This window comes from Loxodonta africana, chromosome 12, assembly GCF_030014295.1.
Source record: "Loxodonta africana isolate mLoxAfr1 chromosome 12, mLoxAfr1.hap2, whole genome shotgun sequence".
Taxonomy (NCBI): domain Eukaryota; kingdom Metazoa; phylum Chordata; class Mammalia; order Proboscidea; family Elephantidae; genus Loxodonta; species Loxodonta africana.
Window position 1 is genome coordinate 54,022,645 of NC_087353.1, and position 24,449 is coordinate 54,047,093.

The 24,449-nt window shown below is 56.2% G+C and overlaps 1 protein-coding gene and 1 long non-coding RNA gene across 5 annotated transcripts; one reads left to right on the top strand and one right to left on the bottom strand.

Annotated features, from left to right (window-relative positions):
• Positions 1-890: 890 nt before the first annotated feature.
• LOC111752716 (uncharacterized) lies at positions 891-4,730 on the bottom strand. Of its 3 annotated transcripts, none has more exons than XR_010323582.1 (3): positions 4,091-4,730; positions 2,919-3,071; positions 891-2,619 (listed from the first exon to the last, which is right to left on the bottom strand). It is a non-coding gene; the product is annotated as an uncharacterized LOC111752716 (long non-coding RNA). The 3 variants fall into 3 exon arrangements; XR_010323581.1 differs by having other exon boundaries at positions 4,072-4,730; XR_002787614.2 differs by lacking the exon at positions 4,091-4,730 and having other exon boundaries at positions 2,919-3,922.
• A 328-nt stretch (positions 4,731-5,058) lies between these two features.
• On the top strand, positions 5,059-23,532 carry RAB40C (RAB40C, member RAS oncogene family). Of its 2 annotated transcripts, none has more exons than XM_003417795.4 (6): positions 5,059-5,296; positions 15,259-15,319; positions 15,852-15,912; positions 21,160-21,237; positions 21,510-21,732; positions 21,903-23,532. In XM_003417795.4, exons 1-6 carry the CDS (start codon positions 5,155-5,157, stop codon positions 22,181-22,183), a joined length of 846 nt encoding a protein of 281 aa, XP_003417843.2. In that variant the 5' UTR covers positions 5,059-5,154; the 3' UTR covers positions 22,184-23,532. The 2 variants fall into 2 exon arrangements, with proteins under 2 accessions (XP_003417843.2, XP_023413351.1); XM_023557583.2 differs by lacking the exon at positions 5,059-5,296 and adding an exon at positions 9,886-10,811.
• Positions 23,533-24,449: the final 917 nt, after the last annotated feature.

Genomic DNA, 24,449 nt, shown 5'->3' on the forward strand with positions numbered 1-24,449 from the left:
GACCCAGCGCCAATCCTCTCTTCCACAGGGTTCTGGGCCTGCTCCATGGCATGCTGGCCAGTCACCTGGCTGGCCTGCCACACAGGGATGGAGGGGGTCCACCCAGGGCGAACTCACAGCCACAGCTTTGCCCACGTGTTGCCTCCCAGTGCTGCAGCGGCCGGGAGACCAGCTCCTGCCCCCTCCTCCTGCCGAATCCAGCCCCCAGTGGCTAACCCATACACCTGATGGCCCAGGTGTTTTCCCTGATGCTTCCTGGAGAAATTGCTGATAGGCCATTGATGCCCCTCTGCTCCAGGCCAGGCCCTCTGCCTCCCCTCACTGGTGTCGCACGGAAGTAGGAGTCCCCAACATGGTCCTGGGACTCTAGTCTGGTGGGGCAGGAGAACCAGGGCTGAGCGTGTGGGTGTGGCAGTGCCAAGTGGAGTGGCCTGTGCTGTCACCTTTGAGGAGAGGCTGCATCTGCCACAAACAGGAAGGAGGCAGCATCTGAGCCCTGGCTCCGCTTTACCACAGCGCTCAGCAGTGCAGTGATAATAGGCACGTGGATGGGGCAGGGCAGGTGACCACCACAGTGACAATAAAGCCTTCTGTTTGGGAGCCACCTGGCTGTGTCTGTCCCACTGGCGTGAGTAGTGGGTCTAGGCCCAGGGTAGGGATATGATGAGTGGGGCCCTAAGACCCCCTTCATGGGGTGGTGGGACAGCTGGTTAACACAGCTTGTTCTGAAAGCAGCCTCTCCACAGGTGTGGTAGGTGGACAAGCTGGCTCTCACCCCACTGCCAGCCCCGAAGATACCCCTGGGGTAGGCCAGTGGACCTGGGCCCAGGGTTGCTATGCTCTGAGGCCTCAGAGAGTATCTTAGCAGAGCAAAATCAGTGCAACATGCGTATGTAGAGAGACATTTATATCAAGGAGATGGCTCAGGGGTTGTAGAGGCTAAAAAGTTCCAAGTTCATGGGTCAGGGTGGAGGCTTCTGACTCATGTAGCCGCAGGGACTGGCAAAGCCAAGAGTGGCAGGTCAGACAGCAGGCCTCTGGCTCACAGGTTGCAGAGGCTGAATAATCCCAAGATCAGCAGGTAAGGTGGCAGGCCGCTGGCTCAAGTCTCAAGAATTAGAGGTCTGATGTTCACGAGCAGAACATAAGATCCAAAGCAAAGCAAGAGCCAGCAAGTTTTGTCAGAAGTCCACATATATTGGATATATGCCACATCCCCCAAGAAAACTTACAGCAGATCCCATCATGAAGGAGATTACATTATATCAAATGTCATCAAGGTGACTACATCATTTTACAGCTGCCAGACCACTGAGTAATCACAGCCCACCCAAGTTGACACACAACCTTCACCATTAGAGGGCTTGCCTGGTGCAGGGGACTCCAGGGCAGGGGTGGGATCTCCCTGAAGATGCAGGTGAGCTGCTCCTGGCTCTGGTGAGTATTTCATCAATCAGAGCCTACAGGCCCCGAGAAGGACAGGCACCCTCCCTGACCAAACTAACCTACCCCCACCTTCCCACGGGTCCTGTGGCCTTTAGGTCCCTGGGGCAGCTTCCTCCCATGGGCCTGCTATCCCCACTACGCGGGGAAGGGCCTGGGGCCAAGAGGTCACTAAAAGGCCCATAATGCTGTACTGTTGGACATGTTGCCTCTGTGCTAGATGCTGCGCTGTCTGTGCACCTGCCCTCAGGGCCAGCACCTCTCCTGACACCAGAGCCGGTCGAGGGGACATTGTCACCTGGCCACTCTGAGTCACCAAGATGCCATCTGGCACCTCCCACACCTCTCCAGTCCTTACTGTCCTGCCATCCCTGGACCTGCACCCCCCTGCCCAAGGCTGGCCTTCATCTGTGGGACCCCCAGTCTCCCTCGAGGTGCTGATGCACTGACCAGGGCAGAGCCTTCACACTGTACTTCTCTGAGGTCAGACCTGCCGACCACCTGCCTGGTTCCCCGGCTGCTCTTTCAGAGCCTTCACAGGATGGCGCCACCCACTGTACACAATGAGACGGCCAGAGAGTTAGGCATCTCATGAAGGCCACAAGGCAGGCTAGCTCTGAGCGCACAGGCCCTGCCACCACCCGGGCTTCCTCCTGTGTATTTCTTGTTGCTGACATTTTTTTTATTATTATGGTAAAACACACAAAACAAAAAACCTAACATTTTAATCGTAAGTGTACAATTCAGTGGCCCTAGTTATATTCACCATGTTGTGTAACCTTCACCACTGTTTATTTTCAAAACTTTTTCAACACCCCAAACAGAAACTCTACTCATTAAGAAATAACTCCCCATCCTTCCTTCCCCTAGTCCCTGCAGTTTATGTCTCTATGCATTTGCAAATTCTGGATATTTCATAAAAATGGAATCCTAACATTTGTCTTTTTGTGTCTGGGTTCCTTCACTCAACATCATGTTCTCAAGGTTCATCCATGTCGTAGGGTGTGTCACGACTTCATTCCTCTTTATGGCTGAATGTTTCATTGTATGAATGGACCACATTGTGTTTATCCATCATGTGTTGATGAAAACCTGGGTTGTCTCCACTTCTTGGCTGTTGTGAACACTCATGGACAGGTGTCCGTGTGATGTATGTTTTTTCTCTTGGAAAGACACCTTGCAGTAAATTAAGAGTTGTAGTTTCAGAGTTAGTTTTTTCAGCTATTTTTAAATACTATCATACATGAATGTTCTCAAAGAAAAACAGTATCAACGAAGAGGAAGTCACTCTTGACCCCCCAGCCCGAGCAAATGATGCTGTCACTCTGGGGAGCACTTTCCCCACCTTTTTCTATCACACATTACCTTCACCTACGTGTCTTCTTTAAACACAAACACTGGCATTACACTAGACATGCTATGCTATTCTTTTTTTCTCTTACCGGCAGATCTTTGAGCTTCGTGCCAATACCCACCTGCGTCTTTCCTCATCTCCGTGGTGGCTGCAGGGACCATAGATGTCTCACGGCTCCCCTTCAGTGGACCTTCCATGGTTTCCAGTCTTTCACCATCAGTCGCATGCTCCGGTGCTGGGATTCTACTGGTCCCTGGAGCCCAACTGAGAGGGTCTGTAGGTGAGTCAAGACATGTCACTTCCTGTCCGTCTCTCTCCGTGACAGCTGAGCCAGACCGTGAAAAGGTCCCCTACACGTTGGCCCACAAAGACGTGGTCACCCTAGTGCTTGGAACCAAACCCACTGCCGTCGAGTTGATTCCAACTCATAGCGACCCTATAGGACAGAGTAGAACTGCCCGATAGAGTTTCCAAGGAGCGCCTCACGGATTCGAACTGCTAACCTTTTGGTTAGCAGCCATAGCACTTAACCACTACTCTACCAGGGTTTCCAGTGCTTGGAAGATGGTATAATTTTGCTTTTACATTTCACAGAGTGAACCTGTGCATTTTTTCACGTGATCACTGGCTATTCATACTCTGTCAGTTAAAGAAAACAACCCATTTATCCTGTAAACAACTTCGAAGTCATTTCCTCCTGGAAGCCTCCCAGGTCAAGCCTTGGAGCCCCACAACCCGACCCCGGTCCTAGGCCCTTTTGGTTTCCACACATTTGCAGGGCCCCAAGCACCTGGGGATAGGGCCTACGCTCAGTGACAACCTCGAGAGACAAAAGTAACCCGCGAGTGCGGCCACCAAGGTTCTAGAACATTTAAGCCTTCACAGTCATGGATTGTGACCTGAGGGCTCTCTTCCCCGGAACCTGGAGAGCAGCAAATGCCAGGGTTCATGGCTGACCATGCGGCTCGCTTCCCCCGCGGCTCTGCAGCCGGATCACCAAGGAGGATGGGAGACTTGGGACACCGGGCGGGGCGACCCCGACAGGTCCAGACCGGGCCAACTCCAGCTTGCAGGCTGATGGGTGGGCATAGGGCAGCCGGGCCCCCGACCTCTCTTCCAGACTGCCCCCCCCGACACATCCCGCCCCGCCCGCCTCCGCTATCCCCTGCCTGGCCCCACTTTCTTCCAGCCCTGCCATCCGCCCCCGCTGTCCCCCGGCCGGTCCACCACCCCGACGTCCCCCAGCCTCGTCGCCCCCCGCCGTGTGCGCTGACCCCTACTTGGCCCCACTACCCTCGGCCCGGTCGCCGTCCCGGGGCACCGATGGCCCCTGACCTCGCTCTCACCCCGCCCCGCAGCCCACCGGGAACGGAAGTCCCACCCCCGATCTTCCCGAGGTCCGATTGGCCGCTCCCGCTCAACTACGCTCCGTTACACGCTCCCTCCGCGAGGAGGGCCACACTGCCCCCCCCCCGGGACTCTGGGAAAGCAGTCGGCCGCAGCTTGCTAGGCGGTTAGTTTTCCTGGACCCTTTCGCCTCGCTTCACCCCAGGAACCACCACCCTTCTGCTCCCTGGCGGCGGGAGGAAAAGGGGCGTATGGGAACAAGCATGGAGTTCCAAGCTCCTGATTGGTGAGCGTGAGTGGAAAGGGGGCGGAGCACAGGGGCGAGCCGGACGGACTTAGCGGAGCCATGATGGACGTGCGGACAGGCCAATGGGGCTGGGAGGGCGGGCCGCAGCGGCTAATGGTGACAGTGAGGGGGTGGGCGAGAGCGGCGGTGCATCGGGACAGTGGGCTAGTGACCGATGTCTCCGGGATGCTCTGCAGGAAGCGGCGAGGGCGGTAGTGGTCCTGACGAACGTGCAAGAGGGCCAACAATTCCGGGAAAGTCGGGGGCGGGCGGCCAATGGTGACGGCGAGGAGGCGGGCGACCGGAGGCTCCGCAGCGCTGTGTGGGAAACTGCGGGGGCTGTGCGCCCGTGACGGACGTGCGTCCGGACCAATGGCCGCGGGAGGGTAGGTGTGGGTGGCCAATGGCGGCGGCGCGGCTGGGGGCGGGGCGCGGGCTGCGCGGCGCTGTGCGGGAAGCTGCGGGGCGGTGGCGGTGGCTGAGGTGAGGCTGCGGGACCGGAGCGGTGGCGGGCGGGCGCGCGGGCTGGCGCGCGGCATTGCGTTCCGGGAGTCGAGGCGGGCGGCGCGGCCTCCGCTCATCGGCGCCTCCGGCCGCCAGGTCGCAGTGGCTCCCGGGACGGCCGGGCGCGGGCCCTCCTCGCTCGGTCCGCCATCCGTCCGCCGGGTCGCCCGGGTCCGCCCGCGGAGCATGCGGGCCGGGCCTGCGCGCCCATGAGAGGAGGATGGGGACGCAGGGCAGCCCGGTGAAGAGCTACGACTACCTGCTCAAGTTCCTCCTGGTGGGCGACAGCGACGTGGGCAAGGGCGAGATCCTCGAGAGCCTGCAGGACGGCGCCTCTGAGTCGCCCTACGCCTACAGCAACGGTAAGGCCCCTCCTCGGGCCGTGCTCCCGCTGTCTGTGCGTCCGCGGCCTGGCCCCCAGCTCAGCCTGGGCCGTTTTCGCGTTGTGCGTGTGCACGCTCGCGACTGGGTTTGCTGCGGAGCCATTCAGGAAGCCCGGGTTCTCAGAGACTCGAATTACCAGGGCCTTTGTCAGCGCCTCTTTAACCCTGTCTCTCCCAGACGCGGGCCTGGAAGCCAGTTCCGCCAGCCCGGGAAGGCTGCCCCGGAGCAGCGCGCTGCCGAGGCTGTTCCTGGGAGGGCAGCCTTTTATTCCGGGCTGTCTGCCTTCAGGGTTGCAGTGGGGGTGTTCATGCCATCCATCAGTGCTGGCCCAGACCCCAGCTGGAATCCGCAGGGGCGTTGCGTCACCGGAGTGCGTTGGCTTGTGTGCAGGCATAGGCTGCGCTGTCAGCCCGCTTGGAGCCAGAATGTATAATAAAAACAGTAACAGCCACCTATTTGCTCTCGCGTGTTTAGGCTACAATTAAGAGCCAAGTACCAACTGTCTGCACCTTTTCTTTATTTTCTCCAGGTAGTTAAAACGCAAAGCTGCCTGGCAGGGAGCAGGTCTGTGGTAATTTGCAGTGTTTTTTTCTCACCGTTTGCAACTCAAACGGAGGCCTCGGGGCTTGAAGGAAGCGGTGGGTCCGGAGCGTACCATCACCTTGGCACTCAGTGGCAGCTCCAGGCCTGCTCACGCTGGAGGCTGCGGTGCTGCTGGTGGCCTTCTGAAAGAGAAGGGCTTTCATCCCTGTGGTCAAGTCTGAGCAGTTTGGCAGCTACACAGAAAAGAGTGGGCTTGAGCTGGGCTGAGTTGGTGAAGCTGGCACCCTGGGGTAATGGATAAGGAAGTGTGTGAGGAAAGGGTTGTGGGGAACAAGATGTAGCTGGGGGTGGTGCACCCAATGATGGGGGTCTCACGGTGGCCTGAGTTCTGATAACGAGAGACTGTGGTGTGTCTGGCCTGTATATTTAGGGTCTCCCCGCCTCCCAGTTGCGTGGGCGCATCCACACAGGGTCTGCACAGGTAGGCCGTCCTTGTGGTGTTTACGTAGTGCTCACGGAGTTGGCATCCCTTGTTTGCAGAAGATGCCCTGTAGAGACGTTACTGAAGGTTGTTTATGGGTGTCAGGTTGTGTGGTTCACACACACATACACAGGGATTATGCTACTGGCACTTGCCTAGCTCACCTGTGAATGTGTGATCCTATGTGGTAGCACGGTTAGCATGGTCTGCAGTGATAACAGCCAGCACCACTGCTGTGAGCAGACCTACCCTGGACCACAAGGGTGCTTCTGCACTCAGACTCGGTGAGTCCACATGCGTGTGGTGCAGTCTCTCCATGGACTTTTGTGAACCCACTGATTTTACTTTTCTCAGGCCTGTTTTCCACACTCTTCGCTGGGTGTGTGAGGCCCTCTCATCCATCCTGTCTGACTGCTCTGAGTGTTGTCTGGCCTGCAGGATGGCACGGAGCCTGTGTGTCCTGCCCTTTTGCAACAGGGTTCATCAGAGTGTAAGACTGACGGGTTGATGCCGATGTCCCTTCTTTCCAAAACAGGCTTGGCATCAGAGCAGTGCTGGGCTCGTGGCTCAGTCTAGAGGAAGTGTCTTGAAGGGCACGAGAGCAGAGCCCCGGGATTGGTTTTGGGGGCAGGGACAAGTGAGGCTCAGCAAGGATGTGTGAGAACCTCTGCCGGGCCTTTGTGCCATCCTCGGCTGCTGCCTTCCCCACTGAGACTGCCAGCAGGCTTACCCTGTCTCCCGAGGTCACGCCCCTCATTCTGCCATGGAAGGCAACAGGCTGTTTTCCCAGGAACACCGTGCTTCCTCACACCTGGCTCCCAAGAGGTGGATGATGTGTGTGCTCAGAAGGGCGTAGGAGGGGGCTGGGGCTTCAGCAGGGTTGGCAGAGTTGTCCAAAGACATTAATTTGCTCTTCTGAGGGTAGGCCCCACCCCCTGTTCCCCAGCGGTACTGCAGCACTAATAGCCACCAGTGAGGAGGTAGGACCCACCAGTGAGGAGGTAGGACCACCGTCCCCCTTTGTCCTCTCTGCTGGGCCTCAGCACATTGCCACACTTCTTGTGACACACTAACCACAGTGAAGACAGTCCTGTGTGAAATGTGGACATTTTCCTGAGAACCAGTGGTCACTCATGGGACCAGTCCAGCAGGAGAGCCCACCCCTGGAAATGGTGGAGCAGCCCCTCTCAGAAGGACTTGGTGTTGTTAGAGCCTACCACCCCTGCGTGTTCTGTATGCATCTCCCATAGCACTGAGCAGAGATGGCGGCGTGCTGTTGGCAGAAACGTGTCTTATTCCTGGGGTCATCACGGTCCAGCGAGCACAGCACCAGGATGAGCCTTGTGATCAGGCCAGCACCCTTTGTCAGGTGAAGTCAGCAGGTGTGAGAGTACTTTTGCACTTCCTGGGTTCCATAGGCTTTTTGGATCTCAGGGACAGCCTCGCTTCCAGGATCCGACACCACGTGGGTTTATCCTTTGCTGGAGTTGTAACACTTGAGGGTTCATTTTCTGATCTTTTTATAGAAGGTACCAAACTAGTTGCCGTTGAGTCGACCCCAACTCACGGCCCCATGTGTGTCAGAGTAGAACTGTGCTCCATAGGGTGTTCAGTGGCTGAGTTTTTGGAAGTAGAATGCCGGGCCTTTCTTTTAAGGTTCCTTTGGGTGGACTTGAACTACCAACCTTTCAGTTAGCAGCCTAGCGCATTCATTGTTTGGACTGCCCTAGGCTCCCTAAGAGACACATTTGTATTTTTACCCTGTTCCCTCGTTGTTAGAGTGCCGTATTGGTCTCTCCACCTTAGAAGATAGGAGCCGCGTTCCTCCCCCTCAGGTTGGTTTGAGCAGAAAGCCATGTGGACCAGGAAGAGTCCAGGAAAGGATGGGAAGTGCCAGCAGACAGCCGGACAGTCAAACCCAGAGCTCAGTTCATGGCAGATGGTCTTGTGTCTCACCCCGGCACTAGCTGGCCCTCGTGCGGTTGGGGCTGCCAGAAACGCCCGTGGGTTTTCAAGCCCAGCCCTTCTCACCTGGAGGCAGGAGACAGTGGGGCCCTGCATGCCTATTGGAGGCCGGTTGGGCCTGTTCTTCAGGCAGGTGTGTGAGTGCAGTGTTCTCATACACAAACATCTGAGTCATTGGTGCCATCCTGCATCTGGCAGCTGCGTGTGGTTCTGGGCTTCTGTAAACTTGGACCCTTCCTAGGGGTGATGATCGTTTTCCTTTCTTCCAAACACAGGTCCATAGATTGAGGAGTGGTCTGGCATCTTGGGTCCTCACTGTGCAGGCCCCATGGGGAGCCGCAGTTGTGGGCACCACGTCTGTTCTCATAGGTGGCCTGCATTGGGCCTTGACTGACTTCAGGGTGTGTTGCCGGGTGGGGGTCTGGTTGGCACCATGCCAGGTGCAGGCACACCCACTGAACCTGTGAGGCGTCCTGCCTCAGGGCAGCAGCCACTCCTGTGTGACTGCTGGCTAGACCAACAAGGGCACTTGTCTCCTGATGCCTTGGCTCCTGAGCATCCCCGCATCAGGTGTCAGGCCACCAGGAAAGTGCACTGCAGTTTACATGCCCCCTGCCCAGGAGGAACAGGGTTAGTGGGGGTGGGCCCCTGAGCATGGTCCATCTCCCTCTCTGCACCTTTGGGGGCGCAACATTGTTGAGAGTTGCTGAGGGTCTTGGCCCTGGGAGTGGGTGGGTGGGAGGGAGGAAGAGGGTCAGTGACTGCATGGACGCGATGACGTGATGTTGTGGTCCCAGAGAGTTTGAGGACTGCACGACAGCCTGGTGCGGCTGCGGCTGCTCACAAAAGAGCACGGTGTCTATGTAGGCACACGTCCCTGGCACTCTGAGCCCCTTAGTACCATGTAGGCTGCAGGTGTCCCCCATCAGGGACCCCAAGCCCGGAATGTGCTTCCTCCCTGTCTCTATATGTTTCTCTTGAAGCTCATTTTTGTCTCAAGACTGTACCCATTGCTGCCCCCACATTTTGTGTTCCTGAGCCAAAGCGTAACCCTGACCCCACAGGGTCATATCTACTGCGTCCAAACAACCAACTGGCATGAATTTTTACACATGGGACACCAGAAAAACTAAATCCGTTGCCGTTGAGTCTATTCCAACTCATAGCGACCCTATCGGACAGAGTAGGATTGCCCCATGCGGTTTCCAAGGAGCGGCTGGTGGATTCAAACTGCCGACCTTTTGGTTAGCGGCCAAGATCTTGGTGCTCGCTAAATGTGCATTTTTCCAAGTGATGACCACGCTGCATAGAGCTTTCTTTCACGGCTGTTCCTGCATTGGTCTGGGGCCTCCATGCAGTCCTCAGCACCCTTTGCCCTGTCCTGGGTCTGGTGCCTGGGTTCTGCTCCTTTTGGTGCCATTTACTGGGGCCTGCTTTCCTTTGTCAGACACCAGGTTCTAGAGTGGGCACTGGTCCTGGTGACAGTGGTTCTCATGATGGGGATCTGGGGAGGGTGAGGCAGGGAGGGTAGGGGGTCCGGCTTGGGTGGGGTGGGCCAGGCCAGGGTATGTGGGATGTGAGGCAGGGCAGGTGGGGTGGGGCAGGTAGGTTTCCCTCTACTGAGGGCCTCACACCCTCTTCTTTAGCCCCTTCTTGCAACCTTCCTCGTAGGTCTCAGTGGATCCCAAGCTGAGCACAGGTTTCTTTCCAGGTTTCCTCCCCTCCCGGCTACTTCCTGCTGCCTTGGTACTGCTGTTGTCTGTCTAGCTGCTCCTCCCTGGCTTCTGTGGCTGAGACCGTCATCAGGGTCCTGTTGTCTTTCCCCACACCGCTCCTGCCCCTCCTGCCAAGCAGAGCCAGTCCCTGAGAGCCCCCGGGGTCAGTGTAAGCAAGAGGAGGCTTCTGGAATGCCGCCCACCATGGCTCCAGCTGGGGTCTCTCCTGAGGCGCTCACCCACTGTGTGTGCTGTAGGGGTTGGAGAGAGGATTTGAGGAACACTTCTGTGCTGCTCCAGGAGCTAGGCTAGAGGGCCACTCCCAAGATCAGAATCAGCATGGCGGTGGGATAGTCTCAGGCTTAGGCACTCACCCTAGCACCTGCCGTGAGCTCCAGCAGACAGCATGGCAGACACTGAGGAGCTGGCAGATGGCCGTGGCCCAAGTTTCTCTGCAGAGCCATGGAGTCTCGCAGAGATGTCTGTCCCACACACGTAGGTGTTCTTCCACCAGCATGCTGTGTCCGGCCTGGGTAGAGGAACTAAGTTAATGGCTTCAGGAAGGGAACTGCCACTAGGGAGGCTGCGGGGTGGTGGGAGGATGAGAAACAGGTCAGGCTGGCACTCTGGCTCCTCTTTTACTTGGAGATTGTCACTGGGAAGGTGAGGTGGGCTGGGGAAGGCCAGCTGTGGACCTAGGTCCTTTTATCCTCCAGGGGTCTTGGCCTGATGGTTAGATGTGGAGGAGAGGCCTGGGAAGAGCACACCATGCCCATCTGCAACCCACAGGTAGACACTTGGGAGAAGGAAGCTCAAACGGTGCTTTAACTGACCCTGATTGGGGACCACCCTGTACCACAAGAGGTACAGCCTCTGGATTTGCTTTTCTTCTCACACTGATGTTTTCTGTGTTAGCAAACAGATACATATGTGCATGCACACAACACCACATACACAGATATGTGCATACTTACGCAGGCATTCACACACACATATCACACCCACGTTACGCACATATACAAGTACTCATGCAGACATGCTCACACACCCCACTCAGTCCTGGGGACTGGCTGGTGTAGCTGTTGGGTGCACTTCAGGATGACTGGGCATTTGGGCTTCCTTGGGGAACAGCAGGGGAACCTGAGGCTTTTGGCTGGTGTTTTGAGTTCTCAAAGGATGGCCAGTGGCATGATGAGTGTCCAGGTCACCTGTGGAAACTGAGGACAGGAAAGCAGCCCCTCCTTCCAGAGGCTCATCAGACACTGTGGGTGTGCCCTGTGGCCTGGAGCATGTTCTAGCCCTTGTGGCTGAGCTTTCAGGCCCTGGCTGCGCAGCAGGGCGGCCACGGCGCCTGGGGGCTGCGAGCCAGCATCTGGGAAGCAGGGAGCCAGTGTTCTGGAACAGTGCACTTAACACGCACCAGCAACCGTGAAGGGTTTCTTGTTAGGGGTGATGCTTCCCACTCCCCTGTCCCCCCCACCCCCCAAGGGATATACATGGATTTGGTCTTTAGAAAATTGTCCAACTTCTGGAAGCAGGAGGTGAGCCCTTCAGGGTTAGGGACAGATAGACAAAGGAAAAAGTGATAGCTCCAAGGAAAGCATTGCTTCATTTGCCCCAGAATGGCTGTGTGCTGGGATGTGCAGAGAGGCGCCCCTGCTGTGGAGGGGAGCATGGGGATCCAGCCATAGGGCAGTGAGCCCAGGTTATTGCCAAGTCCTGAGGAGCAGGACTCCTCCTGCCCTGGGCCTCCAGCTTCACTGTTGATACATCAGCACAACGGGGAGATGAGGGGCAGTGCCGGGGTCTGTGCCCCACAGCAGGCTTCTTTAGGCAGCGCCAGGGTGGGGGCTAGGAACCCCAGAGCAGGAGTCAGTGTGTCCCCCTCCCTATCTGATGGTAGGTTTTGGAGTCTGGGCTTCTCTTAATAGTGTGGACACGGCCCCAAGACACACGGCTTCTGCCTGTCAGGGCTCCCCAGACTCCCTTTGTGGTTAGAAGGCTATCGGGGTGATGCAGCCACCCCAGTAGTCTTCCAGGTTGAGAGGTTATCTTTGTGCTGGTGTAGATGCAGAGAAGGGGGGCCTCCAGCAGCGTGAGGATGATGAGCAGGTTAAAGCTAGTGTCCTGTCCTGTGGACAACAATGGAGGTGCTTCTGGGGACTCTGCTGAGACTGCCTTGAGTTGTGTCTGGGTGTCTCATGCCTCAGCCTCTGGCAGAGTGAGGCAATCTCAACATTGACAGAAGGGGGAGAGGCAATCACCCTTTACCCGGCCGGCCCTTTCTGGGCTGACACTGTTCGAACATAAGTGTTCAGAGCAGGCTGTGCACTCCCACGGCTTGGCAGGCAGGTCTGGGCCAAGGCCCTCCCCCCAGCCCTGCAGCTCCAACCCCCTCACACCACCTAGCCCCCTGACTCCAACTGAAGGTGAGCAGAGACGTGCTCCCCTTCTCCACTACAGTGGCCACCCACATGCAGTTCTGCCCTGGCATTTTTCACTGAACAGTGTATTAAGCTCCTTTGAAAACAAGGTATCAGGCAGAAGGAGAAATGAGCAGTGCCCTGCCAGAGTGCCGAGCGAGTAGTATCTCCCCCTTAGCCCATCAACCCTTCATGGGCAATGCCTGGACTTGGCAGAAGGGCCTCCTGGGCACCACCGTCTGCTCTCCCGCCACAGCTTCCAGGCCACTGCCCTTCCTTGCTGTGTGTTGGTCCATGCACTGCCCCCACAACCTGCCCACCGCCTGGTCCAGTTCCTGTGCAGCCTCAGGCTCGGCCTGTGTGATTGCTCTTCTTGGAAGCCCTCCAAAGCTGTCAGACCGAGGGCAGGCGGTGGGCAGCTTCCGAGAATGGGGAAGACTCAGCGGTTCCTGAAGCCATGGCATCTTTATTGAGTTGATGACACTGTTCCATAGTCAACCTTACGTCTTTCTCATTAGCACTCACTGACCACCACAGGGACTTAGCTGGGTTCTGCATGCAGCAGGAGAAGGCAGGGAGTGGGGACCCCACTTGTCATTTTTACAGTTTCTTGCATCTGACATGGCCTGTGCCACAGTGTTCCCCTGGAACACCACATACTGCTCCTGTTTTCCAGGAGGAGGGCAATTACACTGGCCAGAACGAAATGCCGCAGCCTCAACTCCTCCATACCCTGGAAGAACAGAGGCCTGTTACTCCTTTTTGAAAAGATAGAAGTTAGAGTCCTGTCATAAATGATAAACTGGGCTCTCAGACAGTAAACGCTGTGCCATGGGTGGCTGGTGGGCAGGGCCCCCAGGCAGCAGCTGGAGCATTGGTCTGGTGGTCAACTGGGAACAGCAGCATATCCCGTGGGCTGTCCTGGGACCTGAGGTGGAGAGAGGAGTGGTGGTGCCCCCATCCCTATTGTGGCCACGGGATAAGGCCTGGTGGCGAGTGCCCCGGGAGGCAGGGCAGCCTACAGTCAGCATAGCTGTCAGACCTGCCCAAGCCTGCTGGGGACAGATTTGGTCCCTTTTGGACCCTCATAGCTGAGCCGTGGGCAACTCCGCCATCTAGTGGCACAAAGGCATTCGGACAGTGCTTTGCCTGTCTGGGGTCCTCTGAGTGCATCTTGATGTGCCCAGTGGGCTACATGACTCTACAGAGGAGCTATTAATTGTGCATTTGGCGTGGGCCCTCCCAAGCCTGTGACAAGTGCTCCAGCCACAGCTGCTGTAGAAAATAGTGATTGCTTTAGTGATGACAAACTATGGCATGTGTGAAGGTCAGCATGTGGGGTGGCCAGGGAGAAGAGGGTCTGTAGCCCTCAGGCCTGGCTCCCCAGACCTTGTGCCCACTGCGATGCAGGGTTGGGCTGGCTTTGTCCCTGCCTCCACAGCCGAGTAGGGGCCCAGGTCAGCTGTGGGTGAGAGGGGCCACAGGGGCCTCAGGGCAGCAGGGGGAAGAGCTTAGCCAAGAGGGGCAAGGGGACCCATCACCCAGTGCACTGCTGAGAGGGCTGGTGTGCACACTGGGTTTTGATGCACAGCTTAGAGCAAGCCAGGCAGAACAGTGTGGGCAGCAATGGCCAAGGGGGCTTGCAGCATGCAGATGCTCCACAGTTAGCTCTGCACCAGCCAGCATCGAGGCGGGTGGGTTTTATGTATCTGTGTGCGCGCACGTGTACATGCATGCACACACATGTACATGTGTGTGTGTTTTTATACACGGGTGCAGTACACAAGTACATGCACACATATACACTGTGTGAATACATATACACACTTGCATAGATATGCAGTGTGCTCACACGTATGCAGACATATATACACACCATATGATGGCAGCAGCTACATTAAAAAATGCCATTTTCCACAGGAACCACGGCCTACACGACCCAAGACCAGTAGAACTACATGGTACCCAGCTACCACTATCAACTGCTCTGACTAGGATCACAACAGAGGGTCCTGGACAGAGCAGGAGAAAAATTGTAGAACAAAAAATCAAATTCACAAGAAAGACCAGACTTACTGGCCTGAAAGGTAGTAGAGGAACCCCCAAGTCTGTGGCCCCAAGACACCCTTCTGAATTGGAACTGAAGCCATTCTTGGAGACCAGTTTTTAGCCAAACCGTAGGCAGGCCCATATTTTTTAAAAAAAGAAAACATTTTTCAACATTCTTCAAGCCCTCTTGGAACAAATGTTATAACAAACCAAGAAATTGGGAAGATTTTAAGGCAGAGGAGAGGAAGGGACTGAGCCTCTGGATGAGCTTTTGGGGAATTTCTAGATCGCCCATAAATAAATTCTTCTAAGATCATGAACACGTTTCTGTTCCCATCAGCTTCTCTTGGACTGATCTTCTCTTATAGAAGTATAAAAAATAAAGAGAAGTAATGTGGGAAGCACAGGCTCTCTGGATAGCTCTCCAGAGAAACAGCATCTTAAAAATTACTTTGCCTTAATAGTGCTTCAGGCATTCTGATCACCTGTTCCTGGGGCTCTGGGGACCCAAGGACTTGGAAACATGGTGAATGTTCAGCGTTCAGCTTTAGATACAGAGTAGCTGCTGCTGAGGAAGCCACAGTTCTGTTCAACGGGCTGACTACCCCCACCCTCCTTGTGGCTAAGCCTGAGGGAGGGTCCCACCCAGCAGGGACACGCCTGCTGTGAGGGTGGCTTGGCTGCTATGACCCATCATGCACAGCAGTCCCTGGCTGGAGCCGCAGGAGTGACCCTCACCCTCCCCCTGCTCTGCTTCCTTGCAGGCATTGACTATAAGACGACCACCATCCTGCTGGACGGCCGGCGTGTGAAGCTGGAGCTCTGGTGAGGCGGGGACAGGGCTCCAGAGGCCTAGGGGACACAACACCACAGGGCTGTTGGGTGAGGACACAGATGCTGGGAGTAACACTTGGCTTCCTGTGTGCCGTGGTGCAGCCTGCACCCTAGACAAGGCAGGACTGCATCTCAGCAGCTTCATGTGAACCTGAGGCTGCCCTGTTGGTGGGCCCCACACCCTCATGCTCACCATGACTGCTTCCTCTATGGCCCTCAGGACTCAAATGAGAGAAAATTTTCCAGAGCTTCACAGTCTGGGCATTCTCCCACCTGGCGGCACAGCCCTGGCCACCTAGCCCTGGGTGATACGCCACCTCTACTGGGTGTGTAGGATGGGCATTTGATTTGTGCCAGTGGGGCCTCCTTTCTGGAACAGCCTGGCTGCCTAGTCTTGCTGAGCCCTGCTGGCCATGATGGGGAGCCGTGGGCAGGCGCCACAGAATGGGTGAGGAGGTCAAGAGGGTCCTGGGAGCCGCATCCCCTGCTGACCCTGCCTCCTTCCCCACCCTTTATGTTTCAGGGACACCTCAGGCCAGGGCAGGTTCTGCACCATTTTCAGGTCCTACTCCAGGGGCGCACAGGTAAGGCAAGAGCCGCTCTGTGACTGTGTTCAGTTCATGACTTGTTCTGGCTGACTGCCAGCTGCCATCCTACGAACTCCTGGAGCACATTACCTCTCCAAGGACGTCAGCCTCTGCTGAGAGCCCCTGCTTGTCTGGGGGACATGTCTTCCTGGACCCTCTGAGCTTGGGAGTCCCCAGGGCCCCCATGCAGAGGACTCTACATGGAGAAGCAAGTGTGCCCAGTGGCCAGTCATCCAGTTCACGGGACCAGAGTGACACCCTATGGCCTCACTGGGGTTAGGCCAGCCAGGACCCTTCATTCCTGCTGAGTGTAGAGCTGAGGGTACCCCAGGCCTCACTCAGAGGAGCAGGGGCTCAGGCTGGGTCTGGGGGCAACTAGGCTGGGATGCTCAGGACATGTGCTGGGGTGACAGGGCTGCAGAGAGCCTGGGCGTGGGAGGGGGATGTCCCATAGAGGTACACCTGCATGTGTGGGGCCTCGTGGACAACTTCTTTCTCTGAGCTGAGGTGCAGCGCGGCTCTGCTCTCTTCGTCTATTAGGTGGCTGAGAGGCCCAGGTGGCCCAGCATGTCTTATGTCTGTCGAGTTCCCACAGAGGCATGGAGACTAGACAGAGGGTCCAGGTGTCCCATGCTGCCCAGTAGGTGCTAGGTGTCCCTGGAGGCAGTTGCCCCAACCAGCAGCTCCACTGTGAGCAGCTTGTCCTCGCAGTGACCCAAGACAGACAGACAGACCCTCACGGGCATCTGTCACCATGGTTATGTTGATGAGCAGAAGTCTAAGGTGGAGATGTCACAACATGGACACTTAGCAAGGGCTTTCAGGTGGAGAACAGCACAAGGAGTATGTCACCCTGGGGCTTTAGAGAGGGAGGAGTTACACATATGGCTTTAGATACTTAGGAGAGAAGCCTCTGTTGTGGATGGCGTTGCCAACCATTCTGCACAGTGGGGTTTCTGGATGGGTTTTATTGTCTTCCTTCTGCTTTCCAGTATTTTTTAATCTTTCTATAGTCAACATGCATAACCACTACCAGGTACTGTCAAGTTGACCTAACTCATGGTGACCCCACATGTGTCAGAGTAGAACCGTGCTCCACAGAGTTTCCAGTGGCTAATTTTTTAGAAGTAGATCACCAGGTCTTTCTTCTGAGGCATCCGTGGGTGGACTGGAACTGTCAACTTTTCGGTTAGCAGCCAAGCACATTAAGCCCTTGCACCACCAGAGCCTCCTAAACATGCATTGTTTTCGTAATAAAGAAAACGAAGAGACGGGGGTGGGGGTCATCCTGAATTATGATAATGGGGGGCTGCTGGGAGCACCCAGAAGGGCAGTGAAAAATCAAGCCTGACAGGGTTTGGCCATGAGCGTCACCATCGCGGCGCACTTTCAGCTATAGGAAGCCTCTGGCAAGCCTCCGCACTTGCCTGTGGAAAGTTCTTTTGAAAGCAGGCATCCACACGTGGATGGCTTAAACAAAGAGAAATTTACTTTTTCACAGTCTAGTAGGCTAGAAGTCCAAATTCAGAGTGTCAGCTCCAGGGGAAGGCTTTCTCTCCCTGTCAGCTCTGGAGGAAGGTCCTTGTCATCAGTCTTCCCCTGGACTAGGAGTTTCTCCACACGCGAACCCCAGGTCCAGAGGACTTGCTGCGCCCCCGGCCCTGCTTTCTTGGTGGTATGAAGTCCACCTGTCTCTGCTTGTTTTTCTCTTCTATATCTTAGAAGAAACCTGCTCAAGACGTGACACAGTCCAATCCAGTAGATTGAGTCCTGCCTTATCAATACAACTGCTGCCGTTCCCTGCCCCACTAACTCATAGAGGCAGGATTTACAACACACAGGAAAATCACATCAGATGACAAAATGGTGGACAGTCATGCAATACTGGGAATCATGGCCCAGCCAAGTTGATACACACATTTTTAGGGGACACAGTTCAGTCCATGACACAGGCACTGGGTAATTCATCCGCATGTTCTCTCCACAGTATCAGCCACAGGCAGGTGTTGGTGTGTTTTTTTCTTTTGTTGCTTCTACAGATGCTTAGTCGTCATTTCATGTGCCTGTCTTGGCTTGGTGGGGGGTGCCCAGTGCTTTTGGGGTGTCTGAGCATCCCTGGGAGAAGCAAGGCCAGCCTGAGCCAGGCCCTGGGCTGCGGCCCGGGCTCCGACAGCTGGGCCCTAGTCACCTTGTCCTGGGCCTTTCCATCCCACCTCGAGGTTGGTGGCAGAGCTGCCTCATTCTGCCAGTGCTTCGCTGTGCGTCCCTGACACACTGAAGCCCCAGGGGTTGCGTCTGCCCAAGTCCTTGTTCTGTGTTTCCTGCCTACCTCCACCTTCACTGAGATCCAGAGGGCTGCAAAATTACCTCAGATCTGACAATATAATCCTAGTCCCATGGGCTCTGTGGTCGCCATAGTGTGAGCTGCTGGGCCTGCGCATCCAGGCGTGAAGGGACAGGTGTAGGCAGGTGCGACCATGTCCATGGTAGAAATGAACAGCACTTTGGTGGCACATCAGGAGGCACCCAGTAGCCATCCCAGCGTTGGGGGAATTAGGGGAAGGGGTTGCTTTTATCTATACCCTACTGTTCTGATCAATATTTGTATTCCAGCATTGGGGGAATTAGGGGAAGGGGTTGCTATTTTCTGTACCCTAGCGTCTGGTCAATATTTGTATTCTGAGCATGTATTTTATTGTTTAAAAAACCAGTGTAGTAAGAGTTTCTTTGCCCCTTGTTCTTTCTGCCTCTTTGAAACATAGGAGTGACACTGGACTTGCTGTGGGGGTGGGTTCTAGTAACAGGAGATCTCGTTTTGGTTTCTCAACAGTCCTACCTGTGGTTAATCCTAGAAATTTTCCCAGGTAAATCCACAGCATCTTCATTTTGGTCCCTGCTGCCTGTCACCTGACACTGTCACCACTTTTCTCTGTGTCCTTCCTCCCTGTGACTTGTGACTATGTCTCCTCTGCTCATAACCCCGACCACCAGACTTCCGCTGTACTGCAGTGTCACTTCGGGGGACCAGCACCCGGCAAAGCCTGGGGGAGGCGAGGCTGTTGCTGGGCAGCCCAGGGCTCCGGACACCTCAGTGCAGGTGAAGCCAGGCCAGCCAGGTCAGCCAGGGGCTGTGCTCACTTGCTTTAGTTTTTAAACGTCATGCAAATAGTCATGTTCTCCTAAGGGAACACAGAGAACCATAAACGAGAGAAAAGTCACCCACCATCTAGCCTGTTGGCATTTGGCATGTGTCCATGTCAGCATTTTCTATGTGGGGTGTGAGTGTGTCTTTAGTTTTGTTTTTTGAAGATCACACTGTACATAACATTTGGGACTGGCATCTTCATCTCACAATCTGCTCTCTATCTTCCCATGAGCAGCAAATACACTTCTGTCTGAGTCTCGTGGTTGCTGTACAAAATACCACACAGTGGTGGCTTTAAAGAACAGTAATGATTCTCTCACAGTTCTGGAGGCCAGAAGTCTGAATTCAGAGCATTAGCAGGCTGCACTTCCCCAGTGGCACTAGGGGAAGATCCTTCCTTCTCTCCCAGCTTCTGGCAACTGCGGTGTCCTTGGGGTTCCTCGGTTTGTAGAGGAATCCTCACAGGCCGTCTTCCCCTGTGTGTGTCTCCTGGTCTGTCCTGTTCTTTTAGAAAATGCCACTCCGAAGGAATTAGGACCTACACTACTATGATAGCATTGGCAAAGAAAAACCCTATTTCCCCAAACAAGGTCACGGTCAAAGGTACAGGAGTTAGGACTTCAGCATGCTTCCTTTTGGGACACAATTCAATCCATAACAACTTCTAAAACATTATCTTTAGTGTCCTCGTGGTATGTTTGTAAGACTTAATCAGCAGTCCTGTGAGTTTGTTTCTGGGTGTACATCCCCAGGGGCTAGTGTTGGCACATCATCTATGATTTCTTGGAAGTGGGATTACCAGGTTGCGGGGGGGGGCTATATCACAATGTCTTTGGTGGCAGTGTCCCCCAAATCACACCCACCCCAGCAGTAAAGTAGGGACTTTGCTCTCTGTACTCCAAGCAGCCAGACTCACTCATAGGAGTGTGCTCGTTGATTTGTGAATCCACCCACCAAACTGGCCTCCACAATTGCACCTAGCCTCAGGACATCTGCCAGGCTGAAGATCCTGGTGAGCTATCCCCACCTCCACCTAGTCTGAGTGAGGCTTGTCCAGAGAGCAGGAGCACAGGTTGGGGTTAGCATCCTTTCCCTGTCCCAGCAGGACCTGGGGACTGGACTTGAGTCATCCAGAAATGGAGAGGTATTTTAGGGCAGAAACTCTGAAGTTCTTTACTTTGAGATGGGAGTGTCGTCTGTTTGAGCACCACTCCCCCGCTCCCCTGCCCCGGTGGTGGAGATTTCATAGGGCTAGGATTAGGTGGCCCCTGCTCACTGCCTGGATTCTGCCCCTTGAATGGGGTTCTGGGGCAAGCATGTGAGGTGTCATCCACAATATGCTTCATGGGATCTAGGGCAGAGAGGAGGCATGGGCCCTGGCCAGCCTCGGGCTGGAGCTCAGGGTAATTGGTCTCTGAGGGAAGTGGTGGGAAGTCCCTGCAGCAGCCTGTCTGCAGCTGGCCACCAGCTCCTAGTGACAACCTGTGGCCAGTGTGGGGCTGGGAACACAGGCTCTGCCTCTGCCTTGAGCTGCCTGGAGTGCCTCTGGGCAGAGCTCACTGCAGGCAGATGTCCTTCCAAGGACACTTGCCTTCCTGCGCTGCTTCGGGGCGTGGTGGCCAGCTGGTCTGCTGTGGCCCAGGCCAGGGCTCAGGTGTCTGAGATACACTCCTGCCCTACTGACCTGCTTGGCATGGCTGGGGCAGGGTGGGGGTGTCCCCATTACTGTGTCCCCCCTCACTGCAGTGTCCCCCCTACACCTGCAGGAAGCATCCACAGTGGCCCCTGCCCACACTGTCACCACGTACAGATGAAGGTGCTCGGGGTGGGGCAGGGCCAGGATGGGGTGTTGGGCACCCCCATTTGGTTTCCCACATTTGAGGGTAGCCCGTCTCAGCCCAGCCCAGCTCTGCACTCCTACTCTGCCCATCTGTTTCTGCTGCCCCCATTGTGGTCCTGCTGTGTGGGAGGAAGGGACACAGTGGGCACCAGCTCTGTGTGGCGCTTGCATGACCGTCACCCTGATGCTTCGTCCTCAGTTGCTGGCTGTGGCCCTGGCCTAGCCCTGTGGTGGCTGACCTGCATCTCCCTCTGTGCAGGGCATCCTTCTGGTGTACGACATCACCAACCGCTGGTCCTTTGATGGCATTGACCGGTGGATCAAGGAGATCGATGAGGTAGGTGAGGACAGGTGGCTGGGAGAGTGCCTCATCAGATCCCCCTAGGGGTCCCCACCCCTTCCCTGTCACCATGACTGAGCTTGGGCCTCTGACCTCGCGTCCTCAAGACTGGGCCGGAGGGGCCAGGCTGGGTTTGATCCTGGCATCAAAATTCCAACAGGGCCTCTGAGAGGAGACTGGGAGCCGGGTCAGAGACCCCATAGGTGGTGGGGCAGGAGGGGGTGCTGGGGGCTGCTCCCAGCCCTGAGTCCTGAGTCCTGTGTCCCCAGCATGCACCCGGGGTCCCCAGGATCCTGGTGGGGAACAGGCTGCACCTGGCCTTTAAGCGCCAGGTGCCCACGGAGCAGGCGCGCGCCTACGCTGAGAAGAACTGCATGACCTTCTTTGAGGTCAGTCCGCTGTGCAACTTCAACGTGACTGAGTCTTTCACGGAGCTGTCACGCATCGTGCTAATGCGCCACGGCATGGAGAAGATCTGGCGGCCCAACCGTGGTGAGGCCCGGACGCCCCGCCCACTGGCACGCCCGCAAGACCGCTCCCCCTCCCCTGACCACTCCCATCACTGGAGGGTCCCTGCTGACCACTTTCTCCCCACTGTGCCCACAACCTCATTTTCCCTCCTCTCCCCCTGCCACGGTCTGACCCAATCCCTTGTCCCCCAGTGTTCAGCCTGCAGGACCTTTGCTGCCGCGCCATCGTGTCCTGCACACCGGTGCATCTCATCGACAAGCTCCCACTGCCCGTCACTATCAAGAGCCACCTCAAGTCCTTCTCTATGGCCAACGGCATGAACGCAGTCATGATGCATGGCCGCTCCTACTCGCTGGCTGGCGGGGGCGGTGGTGGGGGCAGCAAGGGCAACAGCCTCAAGCGGTCCCGCTGCATCCGTCCCCCCCAAAGCCCCCCCCAGAACTGCTCCCGTAGCAACTGCAAGATCTCCTAGCAGGCTCTCCGCCCCACCACGCCTGCACGCGACAGGAGGGCCATCCTGGGCTGGGGGGTGGGGGGATCAGTCGGCAAGGCACCGGGCACTTTCCCAGGGCTCTGGCCCCCCCCACACCTGAGGTTGAGGGAGGGGCATGTGGCTGGTCTCAGCGGAGCAAGCTTGAGAGGATGGCGTGTGCGCCCTGCTGCAGACTCCGCGGGGCGTCATGCCCGTGAGCAGCCATCAGGAGGCACAGCTGGCCATAGTTGGAGACGCTCTGAGGAGTGCAGGGGCTGCCACCGCCCTTCTCATTTATAGAAAACACGCGGCCTGTTTTTGTACATTTCTAAGGGCTGTTATGGAGGCCTGGGTACTGCTGTGTTGGCCTTGGGGATGTGCTGGGGACAATTGGGAGGGCACTGGAGGCTGAGGTGGGTCAGACCCAGAGTTTTTCTTCTGTTCACATCATGGGCACTGGGTTCTGCACAGGAAGCTGACCCCAGTGTAGGTCTGGGGAAAGCATCTGGGGCTCCAGCCAGTACTCCAGATGACACGATGTGCCCACCCGTCAGAGGCCTCAAGATGAATAGACGGTTTCCCAAGGGGCTGGGGTGCCTGAGAACTCTGTGCAAGTGCATGACCTCCCCTCATTGCTCCCACACAGAGATCGGCCTCTCCAGAGAGGCTAAGGGCTCTGTAGAGGTAGAAACACCACCTTAGGCACCCTGAACTGCACAGGGACCCTGTGGGGTAGTGGCCACTCTGCACTAACCCCAGTGAGTTGTGACCGCCCCTCACCTGCATCACCGTGCTGCAGGGTCACAGCCACTGTGAGTTGCTCACTGGAGCAACCACTGCAGCAGTGGACTCAAAGCCTAAGGACCCAGCAGCCCACAATGTATTGGAGGCCCTGGGTGGGGCCGTCCCTCACAAAGCCATCTGTTGCCCCCTCCCTGTCTCTTACCCTGGCCTGGGCGACATGGCCATCAGTCACACTCTACCTCCTGCCCTCGACCCCCTAGCGTGTCTCCCCCACTCTTGGACATTTTAGGTGGCCAGCGCGTTTCCTGAGACGGGTCCTGAGCAGGTGGCTGGGCAACACTAGATTTGCAAATGTGTGCCCAGGCCTCCCAGCCTTTCCTATAGATGGGCTCTCTTTCTTGCAGTTATGAAGAGAACCCACGGACTTGGTTTTTCTTCAAAGACACTGATGACTTTGTTCACAATGTCAACACTACTTCTCGCTGCTGTGGACTTGCTCCATTCCTTTGTTCTCTTTGAACCATTTTTATTTTTTTGTACAGTAAATGTAATTCAACTGTGACACTGTGGTTCGCTTTATATAAATTAAACTCTATGGTTTTAAATTGAAGTGCAGTGCCTGGTGGGTGGGGGCTGTGATGCAGGGGGCAAGGGGGAGGGAGGAGGTGTCCTTGCAGCTGTGGAGTCAATCCAACTTTGCTGACCCAGCTTTCCACCTCCCAGCCCTCTGCGCTCACCAACCCTGCAACTGTCTCTTTGGGCTTATCCCCCAGTGAGGGGTGAGGTGAGGGCACAGATTCTCCAGGCTGTGTCAGTCTGTTCCCCGGTGGGGACAGCTTCGCTGCTGGGCTGCCAGAGGAGAGGCCTACCTGGGAGGGGGAGCTGGGCCAGAGCAGCCCGGTCCGGTCGACGATGTGTATGGAGTGGCTCCAGGCCCTGAGGCAAAAAACCACTGACATCCTGGTGTCCATCTTGGCTTCATGCGTACAACACCAGGCTCTTATTACCCTGCCTCCTGGGTCAAAAGATCAGACACAGGGACAGTTTCTCATCTGTTTTGGAGAAGCCCCCTCCCAGAAGCTTCCACCTCTCTGGAGCTGCAGGGGATTTAGAAGGGCCAACTTCTGGCTGCCCTTTGTCCTGTGCCTCGTTTGATCCCAGCAAGGTTCCTGCCCTGCCCCCAGGGCTGGAGGACAGATGCCCCCAACCACATGTACAGTTGTTACGGCCCCAACACCTTAGGTCTTGGAGGGCTTGTGGGACATCTGCTCTCTTAACACACTGTTAGGGGCGCTGACCTGGCCTCTCCAGGGACTAGACTGTCCCATCGTCTAATGGCTCAGTTTCAAGGTGCTCAGCAACCCGCGGACTAGTGCGTACTGGACTGAACAGCACAGAGATGGATGTCCTGTGGGAAGCTCTCTGAGACAGCACTGCTCCGGAACATTCCTCCCTTAGGCCCCATTCCTCCTGGACCAGGGGTCCAGCACCTGGGTTTTACCAGAGGGGCTCTCTGCAAAAG